At 40.8% G+C, this 10,977-nt stretch overlaps 1 protein-coding gene across 1 annotated transcript; it reads right to left on the bottom strand.

The window, feature by feature from the left end:
• Positions 1-3,820: 3,820 nt before the first annotated feature.
• On the bottom strand, positions 3,821-10,523 carry cdk1 (cyclin dependent kinase 1). The gene is made up of 8 exons (XM_076743060.1): positions 10,463-10,523; positions 9,675-9,717; positions 8,329-8,485; positions 7,781-7,904; positions 7,264-7,434; positions 6,895-7,058; positions 6,178-6,319; positions 3,821-4,073 (listed from the first exon to the last, which is right to left on the bottom strand). The coding sequence occupies exons 2-8, from the start codon at positions 9,709-9,711 to the stop codon at positions 3,957-3,959; spliced, it is 912 nt and encodes a 303-aa protein (XP_076599175.1). The 5' UTR covers positions 9,712-9,717; positions 10,463-10,523; the 3' UTR covers positions 3,821-3,956.
• Between the last annotated feature and the right edge of the window lie 454 nt (positions 10,524-10,977).

Below are 10,977 nucleotides of genomic sequence, written 5' to 3'. Positions count from 1 at the left end.
GGATATCAGACATAATATTTATACTAAATAATAGAATCTGACTTGCATTAAACTCAGCTCGGCACGCTGCCCTGAAAGAAGAGAAAATGATGCTGATTCATTCATTCATTCTCCACTCTGGAGGTTGCTTCTAAGTTCTTATCTCGTAACCAGTGACCTGATTTCACACAAAATCCCGTGACCAGGTTGTTTTTAAGTGACAGGTTTATGAAACTACTGATTACACACACAACAAATGAGTGGATAAATCCACTGAATACCAGCAGAAGCAGTGAGTGATGGTAACGTGTGTTCATTAGTGGAAACACTAAGTGGATCAGTGAAGCTCAAAGCACCGTTCAGCAGAGCTTGGAAGATACAAGCACATCCTTGAAACCATTTGATGTTGTTTCTGTGCTGAATGGAAGTTGCTGTTATCCTGGCAGGGCCTGTTTGGTGACCTGGAGGTCAAAGTGAGCAGCAAGATCAGCTTCAATCGAAGATGGAAAATTGTTCATTCTCCTCTCCATGCAGCAGCTGCAAAGGTCTGCCCCATGAGTTGATGTACCCATATGCTGCTGCATTACTGATCTTTGGTTTTTAATTATTGTATTCACAGTTGAAATGAACTCACTGAGTTAATATCAAAACTGGACACAATGTTCACATCCCAGCATGTTTGTTAATATTGAAAGACTGTTTAATAAATCTGAAATGTGTGCAGGATTTCTCCTCCTCTGATATGTACATCATCATTAAGTCATGCTGTTCGAGAAATAACTCTGCTGCTACAAGACATGTTTTATTAAGATAGTTATGAGTTGAAATGTCTGCTTGTGTTGTCAGCTGCAGGCACAGCATGGCATAGCACTTACAGTTTGCCAAAAAGACGATTAAGACCTACACACACATGTTCTTTCTAAAAAACAAACAAACAAACAAAAAAAACTTAAGACTTGTACAAAAATAATTCTCTCAGTTTTCACTCACTAGAAGTGTGTGGCACAAAGCCTGGAAGCAGGGTCAATACTGTAAACCGAGCCACATAAAAGTGAGTTATGCAGCAAAGCTGTCTGCTATTACATATATTCACCATGTAAAAACAACAACAACAACAAAAAAAAACTATGCAATCTATCATTGTAGATAAACTTAAGAAGTAACGTAGACAGCAGCCTCACAGCGCTGCATTGTGACAGGTTTCTCTCACTGAGTGTGGACTGAATAAGCAGGCTACATGACGGAAATAGTGTTTTTCTTTTATGTCTGTTCCCTCGCTCACTGTGGCTCTGTGTGGCTCAGTGAGGCCAGAAATCTCATAGTTACATACTGTTACAGCATTCTAGTTAAGAAGAAGACAGTGGGAGATCTGTGTTATTTGAATGGCTGCCTGTTGTGATTATGCTTCACGAAGCACATTAAAGAAGTGTTCAATGAGACGAGTCAGGAATGTCAAAAACATTTCAAAGAGGCTTCAAAAGCCACTGCTGGTGTAAACTCCATGTTTCTGGAGTTATATTTGTGCCTGGTTCCTGAGTGTGTGATGGGATGTTTTGAGCAAAGAAACAGATTTTTTACAAGCACAAAAATGACATTTTGTAGAGAAATTATTAGAACAAGAATGATTTAAGCAAACCTATCTATTCTGAGGTCAATACTTTTATTTGTGTGTTTATTTGTATATTGCTATTACCCATATACAGGAAGTGCACAATGCTAAACTGTCTTTCTGTTTTACCTATGTGTCCTCTCAGATTGTGCTGTGTGCTGTCAAACATGTGACACATGCTCTCATTGTGTCTCTTTCTCTCAACATCTCTGCTTTGTGCACCCACTGATTTGCATATGCACCTGACCAAGACAGGTGTGCTGATAACAGCAAACATGCAAATAAAGACTGTGGACAAAATGGACTTTTGTTTACTAAAATTACATTTTTCTTTGTGTGATAATACTTACTCAGCAAAATCTAATTTATGTGCTTGCAAAAAGTATTTTACTGTGTGTAAAATATCTCATTGTGAGGCATGACTCCATACATGTTGCCTTTGCCATTAGTGATTGTCACTTATGGAGAACGAATGGAGAACATTACAGTTGTTAGAGAGAGAGAGAGAAAAGTCAGACAGGTCCTACATACAGATGAAAGACAAACTACACAACCACAACTAACCTACTATATCAAAACAACAGATTCAATACATATCGATGAGTTAATGTTCTTTGGAGGAACCAATGTGTAGGCTTACTAAGCTCAAATGTTCCCTGCAGACCAGGGGTGGACAGTTATTTGTCCGTGGGGGACCACGTGAGAAACTGATCAGACTGCTGTGGCCTGGACTCAGGTGTGATGCAATTAGTAATAGTAGATGTGTACTCCACAGACAAGCAGACTCTTTTGTTGTAAACAGGCTCTTTTGAATGGTGTACTTTTTGATGCCACAGAGGGGGAACATGTATGTGATCCAGTCGACTCGTCCCACTCCAGTATCAGTAGTCATACCCCCATAGTGGGAGGAATGAAGTCTCTGATTATCATCAATGAGGGCATCAAAGTCAGGCGTCGTCTTGATGTTGTCCTGACTTCTTTGGAACCAGGAAGTCGATGGAAGGATGTTCTAAACAAGAAAGGCAATGGTTGCCCCCATAGACTGCAGCTCTGCTGCCTCACTAGTTTTATTTATTCTTCAGTGATTTACCTTTTTCCATTTCCCAGATATCACCACCATGGAGACTCAGCACTGAGCGCTTCCTGTCACAGCTCAAAAAGTAACTGTCGTTTGTGGTGACCATTTTCCCTTTAGCATTTTCACCTGCATCCGTGTGCACTGGCTGAATGCCAGCACTGATTTTGAGGCGACGTCAGTGCAGTTGCATATTATGCAGTTTTTCAATAGATCACATGACCGCACACTGTAGTAGTTCTGCAGCTCCTGGTCGACTTGTTGCAACAAGACACATTTCCTCTTGGAGGAGCTGTGTCAGAGTCAAACCTGTCTGTGAAGTGATTTGCTGGGACAACAATAGGACCTCCTGACCAACCACATGGCTGCACCCATGTCCTCCTGACTGTGCTGAAAACTGAGCGTAGTTACTCAAATACTGAAGTACAATCATGAGTTATTTGTACTTTGAGTGTTTCCACTTCATGCTATTTTCCTTCCCCATTACATTTATTTGACAGCTGGAGTTGCACGTTACTTTTCATACATTTATGTGTTCACAAAGTGGTGAACCTTGCTCTGTTCTTGCTTGTGAACGACTGAGCCTTTCCAGGATGCCCCTTTCATACCCAGTCGTGATACTATCACCTGTTACCAATGAACCTGTTGATCTGTTTATCTTTCCCAGTCTTTGTTGCTCCTGGGATTGTTGAGCAAGCTGTGATACCAGGGGCTGTTCAGTACATTTTGAGTTTCAGTCAGCACCATGAGACACTGTCACTACCATTAGCTTAGTAGTGTAGTGGAAAAGCTGGGAAACTCATCATGTCATAAAGGGCAAGTATCAACTTATCCATTTTCTGCTGTTGATCAGAATTGGCTCTGTTGTTTCCCAAAGATATGGCAACATCTGCAGTTTTATCAAAGTGGTACACACGGACATGGGAAACTCATTTTGTTTTTTCTAAATCTGTACCTGAAGAGGTGTGACCTGAATTCAACCAGGTTTTCATGTCCTGGGTCATAAAAAAGTGCAGAGCCAAAAGCATGCCATGCACTGCACTACCTTTGACCATTTGAGAACTTTTAGAACTTACAGTCTGTCAAGCCTCATGTTTCCAGAAAAAATGTTGAGAAATATGACATTAAACAAGTTTGAAGTTGAGAAGGACAGAAAGTGCAGTTTATTGAAAAGACAATGTGAAAGACAAAACTTCACTAAAGGTCTACAACAATTTTCACACACAAGTATTTACAGAATGATAATTCACAATGAATGTATGAATGTGTTTGCATGTGAGGTTAGTAGGTGTTTTAGATTTTGTTGATGCTGGCAGCAGGCAGGGTGGATTTGTCCAGGTCATCAAAGTAAGGGTGAGTCATAGCCTCACGCGCTGAGATCCTCTTGGGAGGATTGTAGGTCAACATTTTCTACAGCAGAGAAACAAGAAAAGGAGACAGTGTCACTCAGGATATTTTTAGATATGGTAACATTAGGTGGACACAACCTCTCATAATGAGGACAGTCTGGAGAACTTGATAAGAGCTCTCTCTTATGCAGACTAGAATGGCAGGCCTGGAATAAAGTCATCTTTAGACAAAGGCCACTTTGGCTTTTGATGAATAAAATTATTGGGGCACCAAGGCCAAAAACAATGGCACAATAACAGTAAGACGCAATTACATATTATGAAGGTTAAAGAGTAACCAAACAGCAATTAGGAGTCAGTGTATTGAAACAGTACTGAATCCATTCAAACATGAAACACACTGATGAGAAACTTCTCTGCTAGTCTCCAGACACACAGCAGCTGACAGAGAGGTCGTATTATACAGAGAAATATCAGCTGTTTCTGGGTGAAGAAATGTTAAAGCTGCAGTAGGTAAGATCGAGAAGAGAGCAGACTTAGCCTGAAAATTTGGACCAAAACAAGTTCACGTCACTCCCCCTCCCTCTCCGCTGCACTCATGCCCTGCCTCCAAGCCCCTCCTCCCTGTGGCGTCTGCCCGGCTGCTGTGGCAACCAGTAACATTAGCCTTAGCATCAGAAACAAGCTAGCTCTGCCCAGCCGCTACATCGTAGTTGCTAACATACCGTACGCAATGTGGAGTGTTACTGTAACAATCACTATATTAGCTTTATGGTTATTTGTTGTCTTAGCTGTATATGCTGTTGTTGGCAGCGGTGGTATGGGCAGTTTCTCCTTTGTGGGTGGCTGTTGCTCCGCCATAGCTTTCACTCGCCTCCTGACGCCGCTCACAGAGCTGTTTGACTAAGCGGCAGCCGGCAGCATGAACAGAGGGAGGGCTCTGATTGGTTGTTTTGTGTCGTCCTCGGTGGATTCTTGCAAATCGCAGTAGGAGCAGTAGGTGGGACCAATGGAGCCGTCTTTTTTTTTTTTCTTTTTTCCACAGATTACATGTTTCATGTACTGCTGTCTGGGCATAGGGACAGTTGTAGCAAATATGACAAAAAATTCCTTTCGTACAAGTGACCTACTGCAGCTTCAATGTTACTTAGAAAAGGGAAGCTAAAAAAGATGTTTCATCAGGAGTCTTTAATAACACCATCATCCAGCTTCAATCTGGCTTCATCCACCTGTCACAACAGGGCAGCTCCGCGAACAAGGCCAGTTATTACTCTTCATATTAGGAGCCATCCAGTGTTGGTTTTGTCAGAGCCGATACCAATTATTAGCAATTAAGGAGACCAATAACCGATATTTGTAAGAGTTACACATTTGCAGTGAAAATATTTTGTATTACATTTGTGTCAAAATTTAGAATAACACAAATTCCAACATATAGCATATGCTTCATTTATTACAGCAAAACAGGTTGCCCGTTTCAACACTGGTGTTATGGATTCCTCAGCTGTAGTGTATTGTCCTTTGTCAGTCATTGGGGTGTATTTGTGGTAGTACAGAGGGCAAGTGGGTAAAAAAAAATGTTCTGTTGGACACTGACCTAAGGTACTGTATCTAACAGGTACACATCTCTTCTAATGTTACTGTTTTGTGGGTCCTTTCTATTTAATTTTAAGTGTGTAATTTAATTAGCATGCAATCCTCTTGAATATTGTTTTTGGTTTTTTTTGAATGAGTGTTTGTTCACTTGTGTTTTTTTTCCCCTTAAATGGGCAACTATGGCAACATCTTCCACAAAGCGGGCCCTTTCTACTGTTTGCAATGCTGTTCCAGTTTCAGCAGGCGTGCGGGCTGCTTTAGAATGCACTTCTAAATGGAGTGCAATGCAGCATGTTCGGACAGGAGGGAAATGGACCTGGATCTTACAGGTCATCATTAGAAAATCTAAATCATCATCCAGGCTGGGAAAAACTGGGCTTTGGTCTAGTGGGCTGCATTATGGTCACTTCTGAAAGTTATTACACTAATCTGAACTCTTATTAAATGAGAGCTAAATTCTGTTTGGTTTACCTGCTCTGGCCTTTATCTGACTGGGTAGTTTGAAGAAGAGAACCCCTGGAAGACTAGTATTAGAGTTAATACTCAGTTGGTTCAGTGCTAGTCCTTACCGCCAGTAGGTCCAGGCCATTCTTGTCCAGGTTTTTCACCATTGATGACAGGTTGCCAGACTTCCATTTCGGAAAGGTGTTTTTGTAGTCAGGTAGGCTCTCCACTTCAGGCCACACATCATTGTTTGGGGTTCCCAGAGTCCTGGAAAGCGTAGAAACAGGAAGATTTAATAAAAAAAACAAAACAAAACATAGAGGGGACTAAATGTAGTTCCTGTGACACAGATCAGGTCAGTGGTCGAGTCTAAAATGTTAATTTCTGTGTATGAAATGTTCATGAATCTGCAGTTTTATGCATCTGGCCCAAGGTTTGTTCCTACAGCAAACAGTCTGAGAACCAATGGTCTAGCGTACATGGATTTTTTGTTGGAAAGTATTCTCAACACCAACATGACAGACACACTGTGTTGAGATAATGTCAAACTTGGCTAGCAAGCTTTCCTCTGTATTTCTGTGTCAATGCCACTGATTCAATGACAACAGGTCACAATTCTCAGCTAAATAGGATAACATTATTGTTATCTAGTGAATAACCCAGCTGCTGATGCTATTTAAGTTGGGTTGCCCCTGCAGACGTCGCTTCTGAGTCAGTCTTATATTAATAACTCATAGGGAAGCTTTATGCAACAGGTAATTTTAAGTGTCTATAGCACATCTGATTTTAAGTTATGGTCAAAGACTAGGTCTATTTTTGCAGCTGGCCCCTGGTATGTCTACCTGAAGATCCTGAAGAGCTGGTCTATCTCAGAGTCTCCATGGAACAGAGGCTTCTTGGTGGCAAGTTCGGCAAAGATGGTCCCAGTACTCCAAACATCGACAGGGGTAGAATATCGAGGTGAACCCAGGAGGACCTCTGGAGCCCGGTACCAAAGAGTTACAACCTGGGAACACACACAGGGGTTAATTCAGCTCAGTAGTCATTTTGGAGGCTTTTTGTTTGGTGCTGTCACTCAAATCTCCTCCTCTTCCTCTCTCCTTATATACACCTTTCATTCAGTGTTGGTGATGCTCTTCTTCTGTACACTGTGTCAGTCCAGGTTTACAGTTCAGTTATTTTAGTCTGCAAATGTGTGAATGGATTCTCACCTCATGGGTGTAGACCCTGACAGGAACACCAAAGGCCCGAGCCAGGCCAAAGTCCGCCAGTTTGATAACTCCCTTGTTGTCGATCAGAAGGTTCTGGGGTTTCAGGTCCCGGTGGAGGACCCGACGACAGTGACAGAAATAAATGCCCTCCAGGATCTGGTAAAGGTAGCTCTAACAGGTGGTGAAGGATGAAGGGAGGAGAATGAACATGACTAGAATGTAAAGTCCTTTGTGCACGATTTGAAAAAAATCTTACTTTGGGAAGTCTGCTTGGACATATAACCAGTTAGACAGGAATGAGAAACTGACTGACTGACTGACTGGAGCAATAGCAGAGCCCAGAAATTCAAAGTAGATGACTGGTATTACGGTTCATCATTTTAAGTCACCTTGCTCCTTGAGATATATTATTTGATTCCACCGCAATAATACAGCTGTCACACTACTGTCACACTTAATCAGACATATGATCCCTAAGATGAACTGCCAAGAGTCTGTTAATCACAAACACAGTTACCTTCACCAGCATAGGTTCCATGTACTGGCCACAGGGTATGGAGTCCAGGTACTTCTTCAGGTCCATGGACAGGAACTCAAAGATGAGGTAAAGACGAGACTCCTGCATCAAGACATCAAGAAGCCTGGCATACACACACATACTGGTTAAGTTCATACTGTATTCATGTGTAAATTTACTCATAATTGTTATTTTTTCACATAATGTATATAAAAGGATTGACTGGATATTTACAGTATAATGAAAGCTGATGTATAATAATGCCACTACTATTCTAGTGGCATGTTGATTCCAAGTTGCATGTCACTGTTGAAACTATAGGTCTGTGTTAAGTGGTATTTGACAGTGGAACATGAGTGACATAGTGTTTATTAATACAATGAGCTGACAGAGCAGCAGTGGCATAGTAACTGTTCTCTGCTAGTGTCTGTACATAACATTAGCATTTCATAAGCTGGAAAATTTTATTTTACAACCTTTTAACCCAACAGAACTTGCGTACATGCCATTCTGTAGGACACCCTCTGCTCCATACAAGGTGAACATACCGTACAACGTTGGGATGCTTCAGTTCTTGAAGCAGAGACACCTCTCTGACAGCAGTGCTCGGAACCCCTTCCTCCTCACTCTCCAGGCGGATCTTCTTCATGGCCACGACCTGCCCTGTGGCCTTATGCCTGCCCTTGTACACCACCCCATAGGTACCTATAAGAAGAGTAAATTACCAAAAGTTAACAAATTGGCAATGTATAAACTTTACAGTTGTGACACTCAAATGGTCTGCCTGTCTACTGACACAAATGTTATGTATAAATTTGTACTCATGCCATACATGATTCATGAGAATCATATTCTCATGAAGCAACTGATGCAAACCATTTCGAGATACAATCACAAACAGAAATGACAATCAATGCCAACAGCAAACAACCAATTTTGAAATTGAGGCAACTCACTGATGAAGACTCAGTAATCTGATTACATTTGCAAAGGCCCACACGATCCAGTCCAGTAAAATATTTGCCCAACATGTTATAATAATTCATGGAAAGCTGTTATAGCGTTTCAAATTAGCTGTCAGCCCTGTTAAACCTTCATGTTTTCTCCTTTATAACTCCAGTTCGCAACCATGCATAGGCGACACATTGGTCTCAAGATGGTCTTTGCACTCCTTTCGATTTACAGAGCCAGTGAGAGTCCACATTCAAAGGAAGGGCCTTGTACTCTTGTTTTGTGTAAAGATTGAGCCACTTGCAACCACCTGCACAGATGAGAGGTGACTTGTATAGCCAATGAAATTTCAAAAATGACCATATGCTGCTTCAGTGGATAAATGACAGCTAAATCAAGGAATTCAGTACTAACAGGGACAGAACACAGGGTTTGAGATTATAAATAAATGGCCTCAATATAAAGCAGAAACAAATTTATAACCTAAATATGAGTAAAGATATCCAAAATATGAAAATAGATTACCTAAAATTACATTAACTAGATGTTCCCCATGCTTTTTGGAGAACATCTAGACATACCCTTCGAAAAACATGTGTAAAATATTCATTTTCTGTGGGTTTTATTAGTTTTTATTGAACTTGCACTTGGGTAAGACTTCATGCTGTCATCCCTTTGTGTTTTACAGCTAAAAAAAGCCCATATGTAGGAATCTGTCTGTATTTATTTGCCTTATACTTCAGTGTGTTCAAACTTTTATCGTATTACCCATGCATCTACTCGAAATGGTTCAAGAACACCTTTCAGTTTGCTTTGGGTATGTCTTGGATAAGCATTTTAGGCAAATTGTACAGGGACGGGTAATGAAGTACCTATGACAGAAATCAATTTGACATGGAAATTTACCTGCCATAATTTGTCACAAAAAAACATTTAGACCAACCTTCTCCAATTTTCTCTATTTTCAAGTAGTCTTCCATTATCACCTGAAAGCAAAACATAAAAACAAAAAAACAAAACACGTTATTATACCAAGAGTGCCATTTCAACCTTAGTTTCCTAGCTTCATGTAATGCTTACCTTTTCATTACAAACTTAGATTTGATTACTACGACAGTTAACTAACTTAATGACATTAAGTAAAAGTGCTTGTTTTACTTACAAGGTAAAGTGTGGCCTACAAAGTATCAAGGCTGTGAAAGTCGTAACGTTACCTGAAGTTAACTTGCACAGAACATGATTAACAGCTTAAATTATGTACAACATGCAACGGACTGACTGCTGATTGAACAATTTACAACAATGTAACTAATAACAGGCTTTTTAATTTAACGTTAGCGATAAGTGAAAACCTGTAACACCAAAGCAAATCAACGCAAGGTTACCTTACGTTGCCTAACGTTAAATCTACTACTACTAATACTTATCTATTTTTACACTAAGTTTTAGTATCAGGTGTTAACTAGTGTTTTCGTGTCGTCTACGACAGTGACGTTTAGGGCAAAGATATAAACCTGTTGCCGAGCCGTTAAAGCTGCCGTTTTCTTCATGCTAAGTTAAGGTCACTAACGTTAGCTTAGCTAACGTTAAATCGCCGAGGCTATCTTTCTATTGATTTTCTCTCGACAGCTGACCCACTTTCTGTGCAAAATTGGATGGTCCAAATGTTCAGCTAACCTGATAAAGCATTTGTATCATAGTTCAACCTGTGTAAAATTAAATAAGAATTACCTGACTGCGCCTTGTTTCTTGCTCTATGTACTCTCCGTGCACAGACTACCGCAAGAATGCCGACAGACACTTTTGAATTGACCGCAGTACGGCAGCGATTCAAAAACGGACCAATGAGCTCACGCAATGTATTTCAAAACCACCAATCAGAATGGGGGAAACTGTCACATGGGCCGCGCGGGAGAGAACGCGCCGACGTTCCTCAGAAACATCAGATTTGGCAGCCCTGTCGTTTTTCTGGATCCTCTCCTGTTTTAGCCTTCTCTCCCGCCATCCCACCATTTAAATATTTCCCCTTAAACTTCTCTTGTTTTTAAGGTATATTTAAAAAGAGAAAAAACGGGATGGCTGACGGGATGCGTTTGACGTGTTTGCTACATTTTCCTCCGGTACAGTAGGTGGCAGTATGGAGAACATTAACTGTAACGTCTGTTGACAAGGAGTCATTCATTCAAACGGCAGCCGCGCATGAAACACGAGGAAAGAGAAGTAGAAGAAGAAGCAAGAGAGGAAGA

The sequence above is a fragment of the Chaetodon auriga genome, chromosome 11, assembly GCF_051107435.1.
Source record: "Chaetodon auriga isolate fChaAug3 chromosome 11, fChaAug3.hap1, whole genome shotgun sequence".
Taxonomy (NCBI): Eukaryota; Metazoa; Chordata; class Actinopteri; order Chaetodontiformes; family Chaetodontidae; genus Chaetodon; species Chaetodon auriga.
This window is presented reverse-complemented; position numbering and strand designations above follow the sequence as displayed.

Excerpts from the sequence above, each read along its gene's own strand:
- cdk1 (XM_076743060.1), bottom strand. The coding sequence starts at position 9,711 with ATGGAAGACTACTTGAAAATAGAGAAAATTGGAGAAG. Across the intron at positions 7,059-7,263 it reads TCAGGGTCTACACCCATGAG|GTTGTAACTCTTTGGTACCG; the intron begins GTGAGAATCCAT and ends GTGTGTTCCCAG. Across the intron at positions 6,320-6,894 it reads CAGCTCTTCAGGATCTTCAG|GACTCTGGGAACCCCAAACA; the intron begins GTAGACATACCA and ends TACGCTTTCCAG.